Here is a 26,629-nt window from a genome sequence, read left to right on the forward strand (position 1 = left end):
GAGCCCAGAGTTAAGATGTGCATCTTTTAAAAAATGGTATGGGAGCGGAGCAATTGAGTAAGATCTCCCCAGGTTTGGGGGACAAGGAACAGTGAATTTGGAAAGTTCAGTGGCTGTGATTTGAAAATGGAAATTTGCTGGGTCTCTGTTTAAGTTAGTGTCATGGTTTAACTCCAGAGGTTGACTAAGCCCCACGCAGCCCCCCACTCATTCCCCCCATGGTGCGATGGGGGAGAGAATCAGAAGGGTAAAAGTGAGAAAACTCATGGGTTGAGGTAAAGACAGTTTAATAGGTAAAGCAAAAGCCGCTCACACAAGCAAAGCAAAACAAGGAATTCATTCACCACTTCCCATCGGCAGGCAGATGTTCGGCCATCTCCAGGGAAGCAGGGCTCCATCATGTGTTACTTGGTTACTTGGGAAGACAAATGCCATCACTCTGAATGTCCCCGCCTTCTTTCTTCTTCCCTCAGCTTCATATGCTGAGCATGACATCATATAGTATGGAATATCCTTTTGGTCAGTTGGGGTCAGCTGTCCTGGCTGTGTCCCCTCCCAGCCTCCTGTGCAGCCGCACCGCAAGAAACCTCTTCACATTATATCTGGATGTCTAACTTAGCGAAATGTAAAAATGGCAGCAGGTGGTTTTAAGAAAAAAGACTGAGGTCAAATGTTTACCTTACATGAAAGAAAAACAGCTTTAAAAAGATAAAATTACAATGTTTCTGTCTTGCAGTTCACATTAAAAATATTTATGACTTACCTTTATTTACAGGGTTTTTAAAATTCTCTTACAGTGCCCTGTTCAAGTGGAGACAGGCTTTTATGGAGATCATCAAGGAAAGGGATCTTGGAAAAACAGAAGAGCAGACTACCAGGATCTAGGCTGTTTACCTTACCCAGCGTCAGCTGGAGCACGACCTAAAACCGATGTAAGTAGCTACAGCATATTTACAACGTTCTCTGACTCTCAGGTTCAGTAACCTCAAAATTTACTATTTATCATTAAAATTGTCCTTGTGTTTCTTCAAAGTAATTTGTTCTGCAAATATTGCACTCTACAGAGTTTGGTTTGCAAAAGAGGTATAGATAAAAGTTAAGTCAGTCTAACCTGATTTTAGATAACTCTAGGGAAGACTTCTACATCTGAACAAGTCACTTGGACTGTCTTTATACTCCATGGAAAGAAACGGGCATTTCTAAAGAGTAAGTAAACTCATCTGGAGGTTAAACATGATGGATTCCAGGCATCAGATCAACCACTGCATCTTCTTTGCTTATTTTAGAATTAGCCTCTTAGGATTTTTAATTTGGCTGTTGGTTAGGCCCAATTCAGGGTGGATTCTGCCCTGCATTCTGTGTAAGCAGAAGTGTTCAGTTCTGGAGGTTTAGTTAAGCCCTATTTCTAACCAATAATAGCAATTTTTTTTTAATTTTTTTTATGAGGTGATGCTGTACTCTGCAGTTGAAGTCTGTTAAAATTTATCAGAGGGTTTTCTGAAAAGGCTTTGATTCACTTCCCTCAACAACTACATGTAAGCTATTTTAGGATGAGTGTCTTGATTACAAAATGCAGATGGTTTTGCCTCTCAGTTTCAAATTACTTGGGTGCCAGCAGTGTCCGTGATCACCACACAACATAAAAATGGCTGCACCGGATTGAATCAAAGGTACTTACAGTTCAGTATCCTCTCTTTGGCAGTGGCCAACGTTGGATGTTTCAGGAAAGAATTGTAAGGGCAGGGTAAGCAGATAGCAACACTTATTTCTTGTTGTAAACTTGCTACTGGATTATTAATTTGTCGGTAATTCTTGTACTGTGAAAAACTGAATTTCAGCAATCTTGTAGGAAGAATTGAATACCTGAGGCTGGGGTTGTTTTTTCAGTGTATGTATTGGTACTGAATTTTATCTACCTGTTTACCTTATGTTCATTCAGCATCATGAGATCATTTCGCAGCAATTGGCAGTCAATTTTTGTTTTTACTAGCCTCCGTAATTTAATATCATCAGAAAACTCTGTCCCTTTTTATTCCTTCATTTTCCTGATCATTTATCAGTTTTTTGAATATATATCTGTGAGGCTGCCAGGTAATATCTGTCCACTGTAAAAGAAAGCAACCGATTATTCCTAACTTTTTTTCGCTTTTAGTTAGCAACGAAAAGAGATTTTTATTTCTTGACGTCTTTTTTGTATTCCTCCTTGACAACATAGTTTGAGTCTGATGGATAACTTCATCAGAAGTTCTTTGAAATGGAAGTACATTGTATGAGCCAAATCACCCATATCTGCATGACCATTCAAAGAACTTGGGTAGATTACTGAGACATGGCTTCCAGAAGCCATACGTATGCTTCCCTGTTAACCTGTGTTACTATCTGTGTGTTTATTCTGTTCTTAAGCATACTTTCTGGCAGTTTTCTGCCATGCATAGCAGTCCTACTAGCATCACTTCCACGAATAGCTTCAGAGGCATTTTCAAATATTGGCATCACATATGCCACCCTCCATTTCTGTGATCCCAAAGCAAATAGATTTTAGCAATAATTACACATTAAGTCAGTAGCTCAGCAGTTCTCTTTCTCCTGATGAGGTGCTTATTTCGTTATCTATGCAATTTTGATTAAAGCAAAATCAATTATATTAAAGGTATCTTTAAAACTGTCATACTGTTCATCTACCAAAGAATGATGTACATGCCACCATATAAATTCTGTATTTCATTAAATGAGCCTACTCCTGTTCATTGAAATGGAAATTTGAAGGTAGGCTCCACTTGCTTACTAATTGAAAACATTATTGTCTTCCTACCAGCTATTTTCTTTCCTTAGCAAATAAGTTTGCTGTTTTCCATTTGTGCAAAAGCACAAACACTTGTTTTGATTTGTCGCATGTTCTAGTTGGAGTAGATAGTAGAATTCAGTAAGAAGTAAGATACTTGCCAACTTTATTTGGTTTTTACCTCAGCCAAATGTTCAGGCATGTACAAGTGTCATTGCTTAACTGCCTTCCCAGTAGTACTATGTAAATATTTTTGAAGTGATGGTGCAGTAATACTGTTGTTTGGCTAGAAGTGTGTAGGAGAGAAGGCAGAGAAAGTAACTTTTGGGGTTTTTTTCTTTTCTGAAGTCATCATTTCTCTTTTTGTTGAAATTCAGGAAATACTAGTACAATAAATAGCAGTTCTGCGAATCTTCATCAGTACAGTCCATGTATTGTATCAAACATTTGTAATACTGTAGTAACAGCAATGTGATGCAGAAAGTACTGCTGTTGTGAAAGTACTTTAGGGCACCATCTACTCTAGAAACCTACGGGAGGCACAGAATTTCTTTAGAAATTACTGGGCTAGGTTTTTTTAATTGGCCAGTGCTTTAAATTAGGGATAAATGTTGAAGCTGGGTGTTTGCAAATTTCATTCAGGACAGTAGATCATTTTACTTCCTTCAAAGTGCTGCTTTTAGTGTACGTGCTATATTTCAGGCAAATGCAAATAATGCCATGTCTAGCTGCCGGCATTGCAGTCTGCCTGAGTCTGTCATGTCTCTCCAATACATGAATTTTCACTGCTTATTCCTTAAGATACAGGCTTTTCCATATTTTTTAAAAAGGCCATGCCAAAGTTTCTTTAATTACAGTAAAGGGGATGAATCCAAATGACAAAAGGCCTAATTCCTTCTGTGTCACACCCAGGTTGCATCCATTTAACTCCCATGATCCAAGTGGTATAATGTATAACTTGGGAGTAACACAGAGATAAGTCAGACGTGTTGTATTTTGAGCTAGTTTTTCTTCTCATTCAATTTTTTATGAGTCAAGAGGTCAAAAAGAGCTTATTTGTCTCCATTCCCCAGGAGGTCATACACCCAGTCATTTAGAGAACCAAATACTCCTTAACTTACTGAGATTAGCAAATATAGCAGAGAAGACCAATGTTAGAAAGAACAGGGATGCTGTAATTCAGGAATAATATGCAGAGAATTATGCAGGACACAGTCATTCGATTCTCAATACAAGGCAGCAATGTTAGCTGTCGACGTTATCCACTGTCATGGATACCAACTAGGCTGACAGCTGAGAAGGTGCAATGAAGGTTTCTTTGGCACACTTTGGTCACAGTAGGTATGCTGTTTATAAGCCTTTAAAAGTTGACTCACATTTGTTACAACTTTTTGATAGAACAATAGTAAAAATCATGGTTTGAAGGCAATGATGTGTCATATCATGTCATGTCTCCCCTCCTTCCTTCCTCCCAAAAAGTTGCTTCACTGTGGGAAACATTATGTGTGAGGTACTAAAGGAGATTACGTACCTCAGCTGGTGGGGAAGTCAGGTGCCTGAGAGACAAACAGCAAGGTTGCACCTGACAAATGCTGGCATTTGTAAGTCCATGTCTACATCACAGAGATTCCATTAATAGAGAGAAAAAACACAATTCTACAGCAAGGTCCATCTTTCCCTGAAGTTGTCATCTGAACGTAGGTCACCTGGTTGAAGTTCTTTGTGTCCCCAGATTGCTGATGTTGGTAGTTTGAGTATTTGAAGAGGCTGGAGCGACTGGCTGAGGCATAGGTGTTAGAGCTGGGTGAGCTAACTCCCTCCCATGGTGTATAAGTTACAGTCTGGCCTTTGATGGACAGTGCCTGCCTCTCCTTGCACTGAGCAGAGGAAACTTTGAGACCCCAGTGGTCTACCTTACGAATCTAATACTAGGTGGTGTAAAAAACCCCATCAGTAAACACCCTCTAGCTCTTGCAGATAACACAATATCCTCTCCAGTATGCACTCTGTGGATTAGTAAGGAAACAAAACTTCATGTATTGGTAATAAGGTGGGCTTTTCCCTTTTATCTGTGGTAAGTCTGTTTTTATGTTTTCATAAAGTACAAGTAGATTTTAATTTTTTTTGCAAGTACAGTAGATGAGCACGGTTTTGATTTCTCGTGCTTTAGTTCCACAGGTAGCTTGTTCATTAAACCAATCGGGCTAAAATTAATTTTATAGGTTTTTGGCTTGTTTTAACCTGGTTTCTCAGTGTGGTACACTCCTCAGCCACATGAATATGTAGCCTGGTGCAAGAGTGGGTAAGAGTGGCTGGAGATGAGACAGGGTGAATTGCTTCTCTCAGCATCAGTGCCAGCTTCTGATCGCTTAAACTATTTGTAGAACTGTAGTTTACCCGTGCTAAGCCACTTGATTCAGAAAATGGAAAACAAGACAGTGCCTTGTAACCCGCATGACTGAAAAGTGTTTGTGATTCTTTTAAGAAGATATTATTCTTTTTTTTTTGTCCTGAGAAATGCTATTTGATACTATAAACAGTGTCTCGGAGTTTAGGTCAGAGGTTCCAGAGATGTCTGATCTCTTCTGACATTGTTTAGCAATGTAAAACCAATAATACCATAATCTATGACTGTAGTAGTCATTATCCCTCTGTAGGCAGCGTGATGCCTGCCTGACCCTCTGACATTGTTTGAGGCCAGAGAAACTCAAAGTAAAAACAGCTGAAGGAAAATAAGAATCATTGTGTTTCTCATGTACTACTTGTTCAACATTGCTGCCCCTGGACCAGCAGGGATCAGAGATTATTCCATTAGTGAGCATGTGTGACAAGCCTTTTATCAGATAGCTGCCAAGGTCCAGTGCAGAAGGAAGTTATAATGTGACAACTCATAACAATTGGTATTTCTACTAAGCACTCTTTCATAGTCTGAGGATCTTAAAATATTTACAAACTTTAGGCTGATCCTTCTTTTCTCCGTGAAATATGTACACAGAGTCTTCATTTTACATCCGAGATTAGAAGGTAAGTGTATATAACCTGGCTCTAAAATATATTTCACACACTATCACTGCTGGATGTGGTCATAAATCTATTGGTTCACGGTACAATTTACAGCAGCTGAAATGTCCATTATCTAGTAGGGTGTGTTTCCCTAGGTGAAGATTAGGCAGATCATGCTTTTCTCTGACCTTGCCCCCATTGAAAAAGCTGATAGTAAAGCCCCAAGAAGACTTGTGCAACCTCAGGGCAAAGACTTCTTACCTCAGAGAGCTCTCTGCCCATTCTGTTGTTGGGTCACTTTGTATGACCCACAAAGTGCAAGATGATGAAATAAGAAGCCTAGTCCTAAGTGAGGGAGACATAGTGTTTGATGCTCTGTTTTCTCAAAGAAACGGTGTGCTTGAAGACATGGTTATTTGGCTTTGTTGGAGCTGAAGATTTCTGTCTGTACTTCAGCTAAAGACGAGCATAGCTCATGGAGGTAAGAGAGGCAGAAATATTTGTAGAAACCAGGTCCTCACTGACTTTCTACAAGGCGTACTGGTTGATTGCAGCATGGTCAAGAGCAGAATCAGGACATAAGCCTGGGCCTGTGTTTTTGCCTCCAGACCATCCTTCTTCATAAAGAGTGCGAACTCCAGTTCTTCCCATTTCTGCAAAAATAAATTTCAAATTGTGTCCTTTAGTCAGGAGAATTGCTTTCCTGTGTATCCTTAATGTTGATATTAATCACATCAGCAAATTAGCTCTCCCGTATAGATGCAGATAGCCTGAAACATCATCTTTGCAGGATTTTTCTTCTTGCTTTCAGTACGTAATATGATGTGCGTTCCACTGAGACAGAGGCATAGTGAAAGAGTCAGGTACAGTGACCCACTCTGCTTCCAGCTGTACCCCGTTACGGTGGACTTTCTTGCAGGATGGCTGCATTTCCATTTGTCCCCTGCTTTGCCCCCACAGTGAGGACATTACCCTTCTTGCCGAGGAGCACTGTAGACTTGGAGGCCTTTCTGAGACGATCAAGCGCTCCTGAAAGACAGACTCTTCCCCACTTTGAGATGAACTGGTTTCTTGGTAGTAGAGGGATTCATTGTTCCGGGAAAAGCCTGTACTAGCTCCAGGAAAAAACAAGGAGGCTAACAGGGAGTGAAGGGCAAACGGCTTGCTTGCTTCCTTCCTTCCTTCCTTCTGTCCATCCATCTGTCCATCCCATTTTTAACAGGAAGAACTATATATTCCTATATATATATATAACTATTCTATAACTATATAACTATCTAATACTCCAGGCTTTCTCATCCGCTTTGTTTCCAGTGGCGCTCTGGCCAACGTCTGCTCCCAGCAAGGAGTGGTTGCAAACATAAGAGCCCAGCATAGCCCCTTCTCTTTTCCCTTTTGTCTTTATTCCCTCCTCCCATCAGTCAGCTCCTTCACAGAGCAATTAGCGGGTCTAAGACAAAGCTGTCTATGAACCAGGCAACACTGTGCTTACACGTTACACTGAAATGATGATGCCACGATGAGTTCAGAGAACAGGGGAAGGGGGAGCTCAGTATAAATTTTAGCTTTTGCTCAGTATAAGTATTTTGTACGTGAGTGGATAAACTTTCAAAAACTTCTGAAAGGAAAACTAGCACATTAAAATCTCATCTAATACATCTTCTGAACAGTCCTAAATTCTAGGTCTAATTTCCCAGTCAGCCCATCTCTGCAGATCAGCGAAATCGCAGTGGAAATAGGATCAGGTTTTCTGAATCAAGAAGATGTACATAAGAGTACAAGGATCTCGTTAGGTCAAGCAGGGACAAAATTAGAAAGGCAAAAGCCCAGCTAGAGCTCAGTCTGGCCACAGTCGTAAAGGATAATAAAAAACGTTTTTACAAATATATTAACAACAGAAAGAGAGGCAAGGAGAATCTCCATCCCCTACTGGATATGGCGGGGAACATTGTCTCCAAGGACGAGGACAAGGCTGAGGTACTTAATGCCTTCTTTGCCTCAGTCTTTAATAGCCAGTCCAGGTATCCACAGGGTATTCAGCCCCCTGAACTGGAAGATGGGGATGGAGAGCACAATGTACTCCTCATAATCCAGGAGGAAGCAGTCAAGGACATGCTAAACCACCTGGACACCCACAAGTCTATGGGGCCTGATGGGATCCACCCGAGAGTACTGAGAGAGCTGGCAGAGGAGCTTGCCAAGCCACTCTCCATCATTTATCAGCAGTCCTGGTTAACAGGGGAGGTCCCAGAAGACTGGAGGCTTGCCAATGTGACGCCCATCTACAAGAAAGGCCGGAAGGAGGATCCTGGGGACTACAGGCCTGTCAGCCTGACCTCTGTACCAGGGAAGATTATGGAGCGGTTGGTCTTGAGAGTGCTCACAGGGCATCTGCAGGACAACCAAGGGATCAGGCCCAGCCAGCATGGGTTCATGAAAGGCAGATCCTGCTTGACCAACCTGATCTCCTCTATGACCAGGTGACCTGCCTAGTGGATGGGGGAAAGACTGTGGACATGGTCTACCTGGACTTTAGTAAAGCCTTTGACACGTCTCCCACAGCATTCTCCTGGAGAAACTGGCGGCTCGTGGCTTAGACAGGTTTACTCTTCACTGGGTGAGGAACTGGCTGGATGGCCGAGCCCAGAGAGTTGTGGTGAATGGCGTTAAATCTGGCTGGCGGCTGGTCACAAGTGGTGTTCCCCAGGGCTCGGTTCTGGGGCCAGTCTTGTTCAATATCTTTATTGATGATCTGGATGAGGGAATTGAGTGTTCCCTCAGTAGGTTTGCAGATGACACCAAGTTGGGTGGGAGTGTTGATCTGCTGGAGGGTAGGAGGGCTCTGCAGAGGGATCTGGACAGGCTGGATCGATGGGCAGAGGCCAACTGTATGAGGTTTAATAAGGCCAGGTGCAGGGTCCTGCACTTTGGCCACAACAACCCCATGCAACGCTCCAGGCTTGAGGAGGAGTGGCTGGAGAGCAGCCCGGCAGAAAGGGACCTGGGGGTGCTGGTTGACAGCCGGCTGAACATGAGCCAGCAGTGTGCACAGGTGGCCAAGAAGGCCAACAGCGTCCTGATCTGTATCAGGAATAGTGTGGCCAGCAGGAGTAGGGAAGTGATTGTGCCCCTGTACTCGGCACTGGTGAGGCCGCACCTTGAATACTGTGTTCAGTTTTGGGCCCCTCACTACAAGAAGGATGTTGAGGTGCTGGAGCGTGTCCAGAGAAGGGCAACAAAGCTGGTGAGGGGTCTGGAGCACAAGTCCTTATGAGGGAACTGGGGTTGTTTAGTCTGGAGAAGAGGAGGCTGAGAGGAGACCTTATCGCTCTCTACAACTACCTGAAAGGGGGTTGTGGCGATGAGGGTGTTGGCCTCTTCTCCCAAGTAACTAGTGATAGGACAAGAGGAAATGGCCTCAAGTTGCTCCAGGGGAGGTTTAGATTGGATATTAGGAAAAATTTCTTCACTGAGAGAGTGGTCAGACATTGGAACAGGCTGCCCAGGGAGGTGGTGGAGTCGCCATCTCTGGAAGTGTTCAAAAAACGTGTGGATGTGGCGCTTCAGGACATGGTTTAGGGGACATGGTGGCGCTGGATTAATGGTTGGACTTGATGATCTTGAAGGTCCTTTCCAACCTAGTGATTCTATGATATACCCAAACAGCAAACACTAATTCCATCTCACTGAGCAGATCGATCATCTGAGTAGCATTTACTAGATTTTTTTACAAGATTGATGCCAAAGACTGTTTGTCTCAGAGGTTCAGTTCTGATGGTGGCAGAAGGAGGCCCTGAATTAGAAAAGGGAGGTGAATAGTATACAATTATTGTGTTTATCAGCACTGGCTAATAACAAACTGTTGCATTACACATTCTTACTGATTTTTATATTGAAAATTACTATAAAGAAAGAGGTCACAGGGCCAGTTGGCAGGCCACTGCCTTTTCATTTTAGAAATGCTGTCTTGAGATGACGTCCCTTTTAACTATGCTTAGAAATTTTAAACTGGAACTTGGCATTGCAGGGTTTATGTATAACAATAGGAGATGCTATCATGTTACTACAAAATGTTTTTTTGAGGGAGGACAGGATTGTTACCTGTTAATTTTATCGCAGCTTTTTCTTGGTATTTTGCTTTTGTATTTATCTGATTAGAATTAAAAAGGGGTTGTTTTGTTTGGAGTTTACTCTCTTTCTTTTCTGTGTGTGAGCAGCATTGTCTTCACTAGTACACGAACAGACCAGAGAAACTGAAGTCTTCCCAAACATACACAGCCCCAAAAGTTTTTTTCCAAATGCACACTTATAAACCATCTTATTTATTCTGATTTACCGCATAACTCTTAAATTTTGCTCAGGGTATTTTAGTGAGGAGACTCGAACAGCTTGCGTCAGAAGTACGCTGCATACAGATAGTTGAATAGTGAAGGGGTTGTTTTATTTCTTGGTCATAGTAATCCTGAACTCCAAATGGACTGAAAAGACCTTGTCATCTCAATTGATGAGACTCGTGAGATTTTAGTGTCAGTTCCAAGGAAATTAAAATTTTAGATCATTCTGATTCATTTAGGACCAAATTGTGGTGTGTTTCAGAACTTACCAAAAAGTATTTATCAAATAGTTTCTTTGTCAAATATCACAACATGCCTTAAATAAAATATTTAACATACTTTTTTTCTTAATAATTAGCTCAGTTCCATTTTTTTTCCTGACAAAAATGTTGAAGTCAGCTGAAGATGATAATCCTAATGTAGCTATACAGCAATTAAAGTTACCTTGAACTGTTATGTTTAAATCGATCTATGAAAATATTTATTTAATTTTAAATTACATTAACAGTATTCTTTTTACACAGTATTTTGCATCAAATTCATTATTTTAATTTTCATAAGGATTATTTTGAGGCGGGGACATGCTTTGTACATTTATGTTTTTTAAAAAAACCCTCATTGTGTTATCTGTGTAAGAAAGGAAGGAGCTTTTTTATCCTTATTCATAAAACAGCTTTGAGAAATAATTTAACATTAATTAATTACTTTTGGATGGATGCGGACAAGATAATTTATATGCATTTCTTTGGATACAATACAAAGTAAAACCGAAGTTTCCAACTCATTTTGGAGTAAAGTTCATTTGATGAGGTTCAAAAGGTGTATGAAGGCCAAATCTGTCCTGGGAGGAGACTAGAATTGGTTATTTTTATTGCTCGGCATTACATGGCTATTTATGTAGTTCCAATTGATAACGTTTGTTTACCTTGTAAGAAAAGCTTTGAACAAACGAGCGACGGCAGGAGCAGTTGGGAAGTGGAGGTGACCCACCTCTGCAAGGGCAGCTGGCCGTTCCACCAGGGACAGCAATAGCCGCGGAGCAGCTGGGCTTGCTGGTCATCCCGCCGAAACCCCGTGAGCAGAGACTGCCAGCGACATACATTGAGTGAGCGCTTTTCTGAGCCAGCCCAGTCCCTGTCTCCTAATAACTGTCCCAAGCACGCTCAGTGAGATTTGCCATCTAGGTCCAGCTGTAGCGACAAAATGAGAGCTGCGGGCAGGCATTTCGTTAATAAATACATCCCAATTAAGCCTATGTATGCTACTTGGCTTTTATAGACATATTTATCATATGTAAATAGAAATATTCAGTATTCTAGATTGACTTATTACATTAATTATATATTAATATTATCTTTTTATCATAATTTATTATTAATATTATTATATATATTATCTAGATTGACTTATTACATTAATGTTATTACATTAATTTTCAGATCTTCTAGCTGAATTCTTTTGCTGAAACTATACTGTAAGGTACCAGTACTCTTCAGTGTTGTTTTTTGTGTTGTATTTCTGATAACAGTGACTGCTTTCAGGAACACAATCGCATTTCATAATAATGCAATCTTATTAATCACAGACACTAAAATTGCTGACTTACATTTCAGCGTTAGTACGCAGTCTCGGAAATGCATTGCTTTTCAAGGACAGACTGAAATGTCCTGATCCTCTGTCAGTAGATGTGGGATGTAAGCTGTCAAAATAAGAATCTCTCTAAATGCGTAACAAGAGGCTATCAGGAACCATACCGGTAAATTATATCTTGCATATGCAAATATAAAGAGAGATAACCTTACTTCCCTACGTTTAACTTAATACTCAATGAAGTGCATAAGGGAAACAATTTATCTCTCTTTTCTTCTGTTTGCATGTTTTATACCAGCAGCTGGGCTCATGCTTTTAAACGCAACACACTGTTTATTTAATTGTCAGTACAATTTTGTACTATGTTTTGTAGCAGCCACAGGAAAGAACAGGCGATAGAGTACACCGGCTCCCACGGGTGAGATCGGCAGGCGTGCGCTGGCTTGGACCCTGCCAGGCTGCCTGTTGTATTTTTGTTTGTGGGATTTGTTGAGCACAGTTTTCTTCAGGGAGGTATGTACAATCATACCTTATCTGTCTACCTATCTGTCAGAGTTTTGTTTACTCTTTTTCTGGCCCTGTAGTATATTTGTTACAACAGTGTGAAAACGAAGAGTGAATACGTTCTATGTATATAGTTTTATCAAAGTGATTTCTCTTCCAGTGTAGCTATTACTCATTTTCACCATCTTGGCCCCAGTTTTGGGACTTGTGTCATTCTTATTCAGGTAGGGTTCTCTCAGCTACTTCGCATGTTGATCGGACGGCGCGCACAATTGAGCTGGAGCCTTTGACTTTTACAGTAGTTGTTTACAGCAAGAGGAAAGTGGAGAGACTCAAACATTACCAGACACATATCGTTAAAAATGTGTCCTGCCTGGATGTAGAAGTGCTTGTGTGGTGCTTCAGAGCTTGGGTAGAGTCGGACCCCTAGTCCCACTTATGCAGTGATGCAAAGGTCTCTCATAATACAAGCCTCCAGGGTCTTTGTACTCTGGAGAGCTTGTAGACTGCTCTCTCCCGTTTCCCACGCTAGGGAAGAAGGGACTTCCATCTGTAACACACCAGAGACAGAGGCTGGCTCAATGCGTAGGGAGAGCATTTTTTATGCAAATGAATACAGCAAATCGTGCATCCCGTCTCTCTGACAGATAATCCCTCTCAAGGTACAGCTCTCTCTTCTGCTTCTGCTGGGAGGAGGCATCTTTGCCCAGCTGCCACCCCCTTGTCCTGGGACGTACGGTGTCTCACAGTGCTGAAATGGGATTATGCAGCCCTTTTGTGTAAGTGATGTGCACTAAAGCTGGTAGATGTGGGAAGGCTCAGGATTCTGCCTGACTTGAGCAGCTTTTTCAGACACCTCTGTGTTTTTTTTTCTCTCAGGTATACCCAATCATTTCCCAGAACTTCTCGTACAAGTTTGTGTCACAACTTCTTTTTCTCAAAAAAAAAAAAAAAAAAAAAATATTGCATATTTTAAATATGTACTTGTATATGTGTATATATATACATTTTATATATACATTATATGTATATGTTTTTGATAGACTTCAGATTTTTTTAACAGTGTATCTACCTGTACACAGGTAGCTTGCTGTATGGTTCTAGTAGCCAGTCCCCTGGGCACTGTTGCCTCACTGAACTGTGTTTAAATAGCTTCTGCAGAAGCCTTTACAGCGCTTCAGCTCTTTTACAGAGGGATCACTGCTACACAGGACTTACTCCCTTATCCAGAGTGGACCCCATGCTTGTGTCCCATGGGAACCAGGGAGTATGGGGCTGTGGTATGTGCCCAAGTCTCATGTTGACCCAGAGTCATGAAGCACAGCCAGAACCAGATGATAGACAGGGCTTCCACACCCCATGCCTTAGATGTAGCGTGAGAGCTCAGCTCCTCAGCAACCTTCATCCTTGCTTTCATGGAGCTCCGGACCAAAAAGCTCTTTTCAAAAAACACATAGCAAGAGTGAGAAAGTAGGTTGATATTCTCTAATTTTTCCATTTCCCCATTCATTTTTACAGAAGCCAGTTTTTCCTGTTCTGGACAGGAGAAAGTTCAGATGTGGAAGCCTTGCTACTATAATTGCCTGATGTACACATGGGAAAACAGACAAAAGCTTCAGAAAAGAACTTCTCTCCTGTCATTTCTTGGTGTATGGAGGGAAGTACAACCTCAGAAAAATTATTTGCAGAAGGTTTCTATGTAGCTACCATTCATTTTGGTAAATTCCCAGAACTGATAAAGTAGTGATTTTGGGATAAACTGCTAGTTGTTAGATGGGCCCTGCTGGTAATCCACAGTAGGAGAAAGGTCACACATTATTTGAAGCAGCCAAGTGTCATAATTATAACCTTTAAACTGACATTTCGTGGTTTAAGTATTGCAATGGCTGATCACTTGATACAAAACCAAAGTGCTCAGAAAATAGAAGTGCCTGAAGCTTCTGTATTGCAAAGTGTCCTAACACAAATTTTCAGATGAGCCATTAAAGTAGAGCTTGAGAATGTTGTGGGTTAGCCAGCGTGCTGCAAATTTAACTGAAATTTTCCAGAAGTGCTTGCGTGTCTTAAAACCTGAGCTAACAAATTGGACTTTGCATCTGGGACTGTGAATCTGGACTGAAACAGAGTTATCACAGCCTCAGAGAGGAACTGGAGCAGCCTATGGTCTGAGAGGCCTCAGGAGGACTTCTAGGCTATTCCCCTCTACCAAATCAGAATCGCCTATACCTGTGTCTCCATGACACAAGTTTGACTAGCTTCTTTTTTAAGACTCCCGTTGACAGACTGCAGAGGCTGTTCAGATGATACGTTTCAGTACCCTGCTTACCATTAGAAAGTTTTACTATGTTTTCTTGCTGTAAAATATCTTCTTGTGTTCATCATCAATATGCAGAACAAGTTATGCTTTTATTATTTCCCTTCTGCCTTCCTTCCTCGGGTCAACCTGGTTTATGTAGCCTTTCCTTGTAGGTCCTGGTTTCCAGACTCCTTATTCCTTCTAGTGTGCTGACCTGCATACTAAATGTTAATTTGAGCACATCCAGAGCTGGTTATGTGTCTCACAGCTTTGTCAGGGGCGGGGGGGGGGGGGGGGGCGGGGGGGAAGAGTTTTAGCAGTTGAGGCCATAGCAGAATCTGGGCTCTTTGTAATGCACAATGACTGGTGAGTTGCATGGGCATTGAAGTGGATAGTGGTGTACCATCCTCCATAAGCCAGCCATCACCAGTACTAAGAAAAGAGAAGAACATAATTTGAAACTCAGAGGAGGATTGTGCAGTGATGGTGATGGCCCACCTAGAGATAACTGAAAGGGACTTCATATGGAGGTAGACTTGCAAATTTGATGGTCATTTGAAGAAAGGCACGGTACCGAGTGTATAGAAATCCAAGAACTGACTAAATCATTAACATTTTCTGTTGAAAGGAGGCCACTTGTTTCTCAGCACAAAGGCAAAAGCTTCATGAAAACGATGAAATGAAAGAACAAAAGAGGAGCAAAGAAGATAACTGGGCAGACAAAAAGTCAGAGAACCTCTCTCTTGTTTCTTACTGTTCACTTTCATCTTCTCCATGATCATGGTTGCAAAAGTTACATGTTTCCTACTGCTGGTGTTACTCCCTGTAGCCTGCATGTCCTTAGTACTAGAAAGTCCGAAGAAATATGTTGTAGTTGTGTTGTGATCCGTGGTTGTGCCTACCATACAAGGGATCGCTGTGCTGATAAATATAAAATAATTCATCAAAACACAGTTACCACCAGACAGCAATTCCCAGGAGCTCTGCAGCCTGATTCAGATTTCCTGCTGGCTTTCTACCAGCGTAAGTGAAAAGGGAATCCTAGTCTCCTTTAATTTCCCAGGCTGAACGCCTCCTCACTCCCTTCCCTAACTGCAGCACAGCAGGAGGCTGTGTTGATGGCAGGCCCGTGGTATCTGGGAGCAACCTGAAATACTCCACGGCCAGAGGGGCATCAGGTGCGGTCAGCAGGACGGAGAGGGGCAGGGGCGGGGGGAGCCGCGGCAGCAGGGCTCAGCAGGTGCCACTCCTCCCTCTGCATCGGCAGCCAGGGGAGGGGGCGGCTGCTCCGCGGTACTCGCCGCCCGCGCTCTGCTGACACACCAGTTCAGGATGCGGTGTGAAATCCAAAGCCTGGTCCTCCTTTGATCGCTGGGTTGCTTGGGGTTTTTTTCTTTTTTTTTCTTTTTTTTTTTTTTCTTTTTTTTTAATGGAGTCGGCCTGATTTGTGTATAAAAATAGTTTACCAAATGCTCTTGAAATTTCAGCTCAGGTAATCTGCCTAATGAGATGTCTATCTATAGCTTTGGCTCTGTAAATTATTCTTCGCTCCTTGTTCAAGCAGTGCAATCCTAACTTTGATGTCAGACGTAACTGTCTTTCTAGGCCAGTGGTGAGTCTCGTCTGTACAGTCGGAGCATTTAGAGATGCAAATCTTCATATTATTATAGACTGTTTTCTGCGTTGCACTGGCTTTTCAAGCAGTCATTCAGTCTGTTTGCAGAGTGAATTTAGTGAGAGCCTAGACAACTAACATACACTTGAAGTCTAACACTGTATGAATGTACCCCATCTTTTTAATGAACCCTTTTTAACAGGGAACCTGGTTCGGGTGATTAAGGGTGTCTTGTTCACCCCACCCCTAGCTCTTATGGCGATATAAAGAAAAGAAAAAGAAGTTTTGGCAATAAATGGTTATAATGAGCTTTAATCCCCAAGCTGTACCTGTACCAAAGCCTCAAGGATTTTTTGCTTGCTTTCTTTGGGTGTGTTTTTTTCTGAAGGCGTATCTGGAGCTTCACCAAGTACTTGCCTCTGAGTCCTTGTTTCACAGCAGGGATTCAACCCAGGGTCAGGACTGTCTGGTTCTGGGTTGATAAAATTTGCACAGTTGTTGGCTTTGCTTAATTGAGGAGCCTCCTTTTGTCATAATCTCTTTGGGAGTTTTGGATGGTAGGTAGCTCTGAGTCAATTTATTGACATTTCTCTCCACAGGGTATTTTTTTTATTAAGGTCTATCAGAAGCACTACCTTTTCTGCTGACCACTAGTTTTTATATACACCTCTTTGAGAGTGCTCCTTAGGACATTTAGCTTAAACATACTTGTCATGCTTTACTGGCTGGCCTGTTCTTTTACACTGAGAGAGACTGATTTTGCTGCTGAACCGTCCAGCTGTATATGCCTCTGTGATGTGGAGTTCCAACTGCTGGGACCTGATTGAAATCTCTTCAGCAAGAATTACTTGTGCCTCCTGGGAAATCAAAATATTGCTGCTCCCTACAGTCCTGGCTAGCCTACATCATACCTGTGGCCCCCTTCCTCTTGGCTGGCACGTGTTTCACACACTTACTGTCCAGCAGTCTCCTGCAATGCCATTCATTTAGGATGTGGCAAAGCAGAGTGTGGTGAGTTTTGTTGATTGTCTTACACAAAGTACATTGGGACAATGATTTTTTTAATATTCATAGCTCGTTTGGAAGTGTGTGGCCAAGTTCACTGCATGTGGGACAAGATTGATCATTAGTGGGGAGTCTTACAAAGGTGGTTGCGGAAGGACCGATTCAACCTTTTTCACAGTGGCTGTGGTGGTGGTGTCCAAGAAGTGTCCATCTTTGGTTTGGTGGGCTTCCTGGGAGTGGTCTCAGAGGAAGTACTTCTTGTTTATTCACAGCAGGTATAAGCATGATGTGATCTTCTCTGAGAAGTAATTATCCATAATTCCCAGCAAATCTGAGGTATAGCCCACAGTGGTTGAAGTTCAGGGTGAATTTTTTTCACCATATCTGAGGTTCACAAAGTCAATGATAGAGATGATTTCCATGGCATAATTCATGATCTCAGACTAAACTAAAAACCCACAGTAAGGACTAGAGGAGGTCCAGACTCGCCTGACAATAAAATCCTCTGGGCCAGTCTGGCAGGAGCAGGCATTGATAGGAAGCGCATGTGCATGGTAGACATGCTTATATCAAACAAGTCCATCTTTTGTTTGTGGTAGATCCATCCCCTGGTTGCACTGTCACAGGTGCTTTATTTTCTTCCAGTAAGAATTAGATTTATGTATGTACACAGAAGAACCATTACTATGAGTTTGTTTCACTTAACAATACTAACAGCTGGACAGTGAGGTTAGTTGGTTGACAGCAACTGTGCGTATGGCATTTATCAAACTGGGAGGGTTTTTTTATCCTCTAAGAGATGTATTACTCTAAGGTATTAAAAATTACGTTAAAAAGGTCCCCTTAGCTCTGGAATGAATTACTGGTATCAGACATTCTCCAGCTCTGAAGACCTCAGGGTCATTATATGGGAACAAAAATTATGTACCATATGGCACATATGAAATATTCAGTAATTTGAAGAGAGTGTTTGCTGAAAACAAATTTTACAGCAAAGCAGGCTGTAAATTTTATATAGCTTTGAAAAATCACTGTGAAAGAAATAAGAGGATAAAACACTGAAATGTATACCCTTCCCTGCATCATGAATGTAGGTTTATCAGTGAATGATTATATTCTTTTCATTGTACAAATGCATTCATCAGACCTTTTCAACTATAAACTCTACTGGTGATTAGCATTTTAGTGTGGGGACCTGAAAGCATTCTGTAAACATGACTGAGCTCACATCCAGTGTTTCCTGACAGGCATTTCTGTAATAATGCATTTTGTCTGCCTCTGGAATTTTTGGATCCCCTGCTTTCTGTGTCAGGAGAAAAAAGGCCGCATGCAAAGAGGTGAATTGCAATATTTAGGCTTTCAGACCCAAGAAGGACACTTCGTGTTCTTCACTGTCTTCATTTTGCAGCTGGAAGGCAGAAGGGCAGAACGCAAATCATTGCCCAGCATCGCACATGAGGTCTCTCACAGTACTGAAAAGATCAGCGGGATCTTTTGATCTTCAGTCCTGCACCATCCTGCTGTGCAGAACTTTCTTGTACACTCCCATCAACACTTGCTTTGCACCTTCGTACCTAGCGCAGAATATGCAAAATAACATTCTCTGTAATACCATTTACTCCTCCAGACTACAGTAAGGCAAGTCCTGAACGCTGCTGCCTGGGGCACTCGGGGCACTGCTGACAAATGTCCCAGCAAAATCAGTGTAGTTACACTTTTTAATGACTCTGCGTCCCAGTAACACGGTTGACACCCAGTAGCCTCCCAGTTTACACCCTGCTCTGTCTGCAAAGGCTGCATTTGCAAAGCAAAGGCTCTGGCAGCTAAGAAGATACCTCACTCAGCTGGAGCACACCGCTGAGGCTCTTAAGGGTAACCATTCCCCTGGTTTGACTGAAAGGTACACATTTGTGGCAGGCATTTCAACACCGCAGATCTTGGGGCGTCCTGATTTCCAGTGCGTATCATCTGGCAGTTCTCATTCAGTTGGATCAGCAGTTAATCTGCTGGAATTGCCAGTTCTTTCTTTTTTTTCATTTTTTTCCCCTTTTTTCCCTTCTTTTGTTGTTATTTTCATTCTCCAGAGTCTAAAAAAGGGAAAGTGCAAGCCTAAATGAGGCAGCTGGGACCCGCACATTTAGTTGCACAGATCAGCCATCTGCTTTGCATGCTATACCTTCGCTCCTTGTTATACACTTATTATGGGAATATTTATTCTGTCAATGACTAGCTGTTTGCTCTTAATATGCTTCCATCTGCATATAAATTTGTCAAACCACTCCCCTTAGGCATATGAAAGTTTGGCTTTCCCTTTAAGGTGGCTCTAACTACGCAATTAGATTTACTGTATCATCATCAGGGTGTTCAGCTCCCACATCCACTGCAGGATGCGCGTGTGGAAGATGGGCTGGGAAAAGCCATTTACACAACTCCTCAGGTGCAAAAAAGGCTGGGTTTTAGAGTGACAGTGAGAGCTGGAATCTGTGTAGGAATTTTGGAGGTCTTAGAAGTAACAGTATAGTGAAAATATTTGGGGAGGAGCCATAGACACCTTTAGGTATAAGTAAAGGCAGGGGATTGCTGGGAATGATGAAAAGGGACTGTCTCATGGTGTGTGCCACATACCTGGCAGATTTGCCTTCCTTGAAACTCCCAGTGGGATTTGAGAGGAGCTATGTGAGGAGAAGACCCCTCGTGGGCCTTCCTTCTGGGAGGAGGCAGAACAAGACCAAGTTGCAGTGGAGGGTGGGTGAGACAGGTTCTGAATTACTTAAACATTTTTGTTTGTGCAGTTTGTGCATATTGAACAGAGAAGAAGAAAGAGGAAAAAAAAAAAGAGAGCTTGGGGTTTAGGGGCTGGTTTGTTTGCTCTCTTCTGATTTTGTTTTGTTTCCCTCGCAGAAAATGACTCAGACTAATGCATTTTCTCACTAGTTCTGCTCCTGTTAAGTTCTAACCGAATTCTAAGAGACAGGGCCAGATCTCCTAACACTGTCCATCTTGGCATTTGGCACATGGTACCACTTTTCCAGACTAGCTTGAACTTTCAGAAATTGTGTGCTTTTGAAAATTAATTAGATTCTCCTTCTTATGCTAATCAATACTGGTAGCATTTTGTCTACAAAAAACTTTATCCCAGGAGCATGGGTGGTTTAAGTGCATGCCAGAGAACTGTCAGCTATCCCTGGGGAAATGATGTGTTCAGGCGTATCTCACTTTAAATAATTTTTAAAGTAAACACTTTGCTTTGTCTTGCATATGAGTTATGACCCTAATGACTTCTGGTTCTGAGTTTCCTTTCTGAGCGTTTCCTCTCCCCAGACTTCTCCTGATGATAATGCTGCACAGTGTGGGAATGAGCCCAGGCTGCTTTTTATTCCTATGTATTTACCTGACATTTTGCCAATGTGCTATTACGCTGCTTTTTATATTGAAAAATAGTGCCCTGAATGTCACGTTGTGAAGATCGAAACCCACTCTTCAGGAAGGTATATAGTAGACCAAAATCTCAATTATGGGGACAGAGATAGCTAGGCAGTAGGCACATGGGCTGTTAGGGGACAGATAGAGAAAGCATAAGGCACGGTGCCTTACTGGAGGCAGTTCAGTCTCTGCAGAAGCACATTGAGTGCCAGTGGGCTTGGGCACAAAATTGTAATAGCTTTGAAGAATGCAGCAACTTTATTGATGCCTGTGGTGAAGGCATCTTTTTTCTCTGTTTAGCCTACCTTAAGCGAGGAACTCTTGATGAATTTTGTCTTTTGACAGCCAAAAGATTGACCAGGGAATTTCAGAGATAATGGCTTTTATTGCTGAAGACTGTCTTCCCTTTTTTCTCCCTCCCAAGAAGATGTTGATTAGAGTTGTGGCTTGTTTCTTCTCTTTGATTCATGGCTTCTGAGTGAGTATCTTGACATTGTATGACATCCTATCATTAACTGGTTCTCTGAAGGTTCTCTGCAAGTGTTTTGCAAATCACTGCTACATTATAGGCTCACTGTTGGGACCAATAATTTAAGACATATCCTTACAACTTAAAATTGCTTTGTTCATAATGGGAAAGCAGGCAAAGTTTTGGCTACTTGAATATTTGCGAATGGTGTTGTGAACATGATGCAGGAAGACACTGTGCACAGGAAAGCTGTAGTCCTAGTCCTGCAGGTCTGGGGATACATTTGTTCCCACAGAGGTCAGCAGGAGTACTTCTACAGGAATTTCTTCAAGACCTCAGAGCACGGTGCTTGGGGTAAAGTTCAGCAGCACCAGAAACACTAGGTGAACCTAGAACCTCGGTGAACACTAGGGACGATTTGTTCCCAACTTTTAGATAATTGACCCCTCCCTGGAGAATATTGATAATGTTTTGCGTCTTGTTGTTTCAGCTCCTCACAAAAATCTCTCTCAGGTCTCGTGTATCTCTTCTTTATAGTCTTTCTTGCTCTGCAATTGCCATCATACCGATCCTGCATCCTTACTTCTCCATTGCCAGCTTTGCTGACAGTTCTAGGACTGAGAGTGAATTTAAAAACCTGACTTTGTCTGGCTAACATCACCCAGAGTCATTGGGGTGTCTCTGCACCATGCTCTCATGTCATTCTGATGTAGGAATACATAACACAGACATACAAGTTGGCTTTGCATGGATCTGTACGGATCAGATAGAGCTTGTTCATTCCCTCTCCGTGCTTCATCTGTGACATGCTCATGGGTCACCACTGAGATCCACCTCATCCATCAGAAAACTCTGAACAAGAGTGCTTAACATTTTAACTCCATTGCAAATGATTTCATAGACATGGAGTCAGTTTATTCACAGTGGAAAATAATTTATTTCTGTGTAGTTAATGAGCTGTTGCAGACAAATAAGAAAAAAATGCAGAACAATTAGAAAGAATTTGCTCGCAGGTGGAAAAAAAGTTAATTTTTGTGAAAATCAACAGTAAAAATATTAAGTAGGCTGCATTTTCTTTGGATACATGTACCTCAGCATAAGAATTTAATTTATAACACTTGATATAAATAGTGTGATAACACTTCACAGAAGCTCCACTTATCAGGGGAATTCCAACTTCTTACAGAGACTAAAGCATACTGGTTGTCATGCCATCCTTGTAAATATTTTATGTTGGCTTAAGACTCAAGGGCAGACATCTATTTTTACTTAGTGTTTGTGAAGAACTATGAACCTAAAAAGCTTTTGGTATAAAACATTTAGCAGTAGCAAAGTCAGTTCAAAGCTGTCTCCGGAAACAGAAATTGTGATGCAGCTTTTTTGTTTGTTTTTATATTAAATTTAATGTTTGCTATACTTCTGTGGTAAACATGTCTGTAATAAATAGTTGTTCCAAACAACAACACCCATTCAGCAAAGTAGCTTGGAAGTCAGTATTCAGAAAGCATAGCCTGCCTTTCCTCTTAAAGCAACTGCCTTGCACTGACATCTTCAGCAGTAACTTGCTATTTTTATTTTAAAGCAGCTACAGCTTAGTATTGCCCACCTGCCAAAATAATGCGACTTGTAGACTGGCAAAGACAGCGCATTACTAATGTTCATCTTATATTGTCTGGTGTCCCAACAAGCTTTCCTGCATATCTACTGATTTTTCAAAGAAATTACATAAAACTTCTGTTTGGGACATAATCTGAGGTTCCTAAAACCACAAAAAAATGTGTCATGTGCTCTTGATTAAAGTGAGAAAGTTTGAGAGCTAAAGATGTTTACTGTGCAGATAACCAGTACAAATGTTGAGGTGCCCGAGCCACATTGCCTGCTAACACAGACTCCTCACCTGCATCCGTGCCTTTGGAAGCAGGGCAGAGAGATTCAGTCATTCAGACACTTGTAAAAGGTTTAGCCAGCTTTAATATTTATTTTAGAATTCAGATTTCAATAACTTAATGCTCTTCTGTGTTTCCATGGCAGAGTCTCAAAAGCCAGCCACTTTACCATCTTGAGTGGCCATACCTACTTGTTGGCTTCTGCCTGCGTTAGCGTAGGGCTTGACTCGGTGCTGCTGTGAGAGGCCGGCGTGTGACATCATTACTAATTAATTTTGAATACAGAGCTATGTTTGAGAGCCAAAGGAAGTGCAGGAAGGAAGCTGAGCGTCAGTGAGTCATGTCATATGAATGCATGGCAAGCAGTTATTGATAACATACAGCCAAACCACACTGTTGATTTTGGAAGATTTGGCATGGGAACTAAAAGCAACATCCTGACCTCAGTTGCGATTTGTTTGTATTTAGATTTCCAATAATGCTGTTTTGGTTTTTTGGAAGAGTTGATTATTTTCAGATACTCTCTCTTTATTTATCTCACAGCTCGTGATAGAATAAGTACCCTCAGGGATGTCAACGTTTAATCTGTGTGAACAAGGCATCAGCATTTTTCTGAAGACTGTCTCCCATTTTCTGTGTGAAGGAAAAATGTCTCTTTAGTGGCAGGCACACTGCCTTGCAATTTCCGTTGTGTGAGCTTGGACATCTGTGCGATTATCCTCTGGGAACACTTGTAGCTTGACACACATGGTAGTCTAGCTATTTTTAATCACTGCTTTTCAAGTGTCTGTAGTGAGTTTGGTGACATGAATGGGAATAGTGTTTTCCAAATTTGAGTCCTTTGGTATTTGCTTTTCATAGTCCCTCGACCCCACTAAAATCTCAAAGTATCATAAAGGTTAATCACTTCCAACTGTCCAGGAAACTTCATTATAAGGCTTGAAAATATTAGAGTGCCCACAGAATTTGATTATAAGAAATATTTAATTTCTGTGTTAAGTGTAGCCATACTTATATAGCAACATAACAGACTGGGAACCAGGTAGTCTTTAAATTTTTTTGAAGTTATTTTTAAATTAAAATATGGGCATATATGTGTTTTGGCTTAATTTATAGGAAAGGTGATAGTTCTGTACCAGCAACAGTTACTATGGGAGTGGTTCATCTTGCTGGAGAGTTATTCTGGTACTGTTTTCATTTTAGTCTCTGGGACAAAACTGATCCCAGAGAACAGTCTTTTCCTTACCTATCCCTTCCTGTCACAGCTCCAGGGACTACATCTTTACTGCTTACCTCATTGCAAGGATCTTATTACATCACTCGCAAGTCCTTCTCTGTTCATAAACAGGTCTAGGGAGGGTGCCCCGCTGGACCTGTTGTTTGCGAACAGAGAAGGACTTGCGGGTGATGTGATGGTTGGAGGCTGTCTTGGGCACAGCGATCGTGAAATGATAGAGTCTTTAATTCTCAGAGAAGTAAGGAGGTGCGTCAGCAGAACTGCTACCTTGGACTTCTGAAGGGCAAAGGAGTCCAAGAAGGCTGGACATTCTTCAAGAAGAAAATCTTAAAGGCGCAGGAGCAGGCTGTCCCCGTGTGCCAAAAGAGAAGCCAGCAGGGAAGAAGACTGGCCTGGCTGAACAGAGAGCTTTGGCTGGAACTCAGGAAAAATAGGAGAGTTTATGACCTTTGGAAGAGGGGCAGGCAACTCAGGAGGACTACAAGGATGTCATGAGATTATGCAGGGAGAAAATGAGAAGGCCCAAAGCCCAAGAGGAACTTAATCTGGCTACTGCTGTAAAAGACAATGAAAAATGTTTCTACAAATACATTAGCAACAATAGGAGGGCTAAGGCGAATCTCCATCCTTTATCCTTCACCGCTTTGCAGACTGAAGAGGAAAGACCCATCACATCAGTAGAGATGCTGGAGCTGAGTTAGGCAGCCCAATCTGCTCCCTGTATACCAAACTAGCACAACTGAGTAAAAGCAACAGGTGATAGTAGTAGGCGACTCTCTTCTGAGAGGTACGGAGTCACTCATTTGCCAACCTGACGCACTCTCTAGAGGTGCGCTGCTTACTGGGGGCTCATATCAGGGACATCACGAAGAGACTACCAAGCCTTATACATTCCACTGACTATTATCCGCTGCAGTTGTTTCACATGGGGATCAGTGATACAGCCAGGAGCAGTCTGAGGAGTATCAAGAAGTACCACTGTGCCCAGGTGGCCAAGAAGGCCAACAGCATCCTGGCCTGTATCAGCAATAGTGTGGCCAGCAGGAGTAGGGAAGTGATTGTGCCCCTGTACTCGGCACTGGTGAAGCCGCACCTCGAATACTGTGTTCAGTTTTGGGCCCCTCACAAGAAGGACATTGAGGTGCTGGAGCGTGTCCAAAGAAGAGTAACAAAGCTGGTGAGGGGTCTGGAGAATGAGTCTTCTGAGGAGCTGCTGAGGGAACCGGGGTTGTCTAGTCTGGAGAAGGGGAGGCTCAGGGGAGACCTTATCGCTCTCTACAACTACCAGAGATGGGGTTGTGGTGAGGTGGGTGTTGGTCTCTTCTCCCAAGTAACTTGCAATAGGATGAGAGAAAATGGCCTCAAGTTGTGCTGGGGAGGTTTAGATTGGATATTAAGAAGAAATTCTTTACTGAAAGAGTGGTCAAGCATTGGAACAGGCTGCCCAGGGAAGCAGTGGAGTCACCGTCAGTGGAGGCGTTCAAAAAATGTGTAGATGTGGCACTTTGTGACATGTTTTAGTGAGCATGGTGGTGTCGGGTTGACAGTTGGACTTGGTGATCTTAGAGGTCTTTTCTAACCTTAACAATGCTGTGATTCTATAACCCTAACTCTCAGCCCATACTCATAGGGGAGGTGCTCCAGCACTTTGATCATCTTAGTGGCCCTCTGGACTTGCTCCAACAAGTCCATGTCCTTACATTGGGGGTCCCCTGAGCTGGAAGGCAGGGACAGGGAGCAGAATGAAGCCCCCATAATCCAAGGGGAAATGGTTAGTGACCTGCTACACCACTTAGACATACACAGGTTTATGGGGCCAGATGGGATCCACCCAAGAGTATTGAGGGAGCTGGAGGAAGTGCTCACCCAGCCACTTTCAATCATTTATCAGCAGTCCTGGCTAACCAAGGAGGTCCCAGTTGACTGGAGGCTAGCAAATGTGATGCCCATCTACAAGAAGGGCTGGAAGGAGGATCTGGGGAACTACAGGCCTGTCAGCCTGACCTCAGTGCTGGGAAAGGTTATGGAGTGGATCATCTTAAGTGCCATCACATGGCATATACAGGACAACCAGGTGATCAGGCCCAGTCAGTATGGCTTTATGAAAGGCAGGTCCTGTTTGACTAACCTGATCTCCTTCTATGACCAGGTGATCCGCCTAGTGGATGAGGGAAAGGCTGTGGATGTTGTCTGCCTAGACTTCCGTAAAGCTTTTGACACCATTTCCCACAGCATTCTCCTGGAGAAACTGGCTGCTCATGGCTTAGACAGTGTACTCTTTGCTGGGTAAAAGACTGGCTGGACGGCCAAGCCCAGAGAGTTGTGGTGAATGGAGTTAAATCCAGTTCATGGCTGGTCACAAGCGGTGTTTCCCAGGGCTCAGTAGTGGGGCTGTAGTATTGTGTCTAATATCTTTATCAATGATCTGGACAAGGGGGTCAAGTGCTCCCTCAGTAAGTTTGCAGATGACACCAAATTGGGCAGG

At 42.3% G+C, this 26,629-nt stretch overlaps 1 protein-coding gene across 1 annotated transcript in view; it reads left to right on the forward strand.

The window, feature by feature from the left end:
* STARD13 (StAR related lipid transfer domain containing 13) overlaps positions 1-26,629 on the forward strand; it is a gene marked incomplete at both ends in the record, with an annotated part of 265,428 nt that overhangs the window by 37,298 nt on the left and 201,501 nt on the right. The window contains one exon of the mRNA XM_082011774.1: positions 798-932. Coding sequence (XP_081867900.1) covers positions 798-932 — 135 coding nt within the window. The remainder of the gene's footprint in view (positions 1-797; positions 933-26,629) is intronic.

Source organism: Phaethon aethereus (assembly GCF_964289735.1).
Source record: "Phaethon aethereus genome assembly, chromosome: 1".
NCBI lineage: Eukaryota > Metazoa > Chordata > Aves > Phaethontiformes > Phaethontidae > Phaethon > Phaethon aethereus.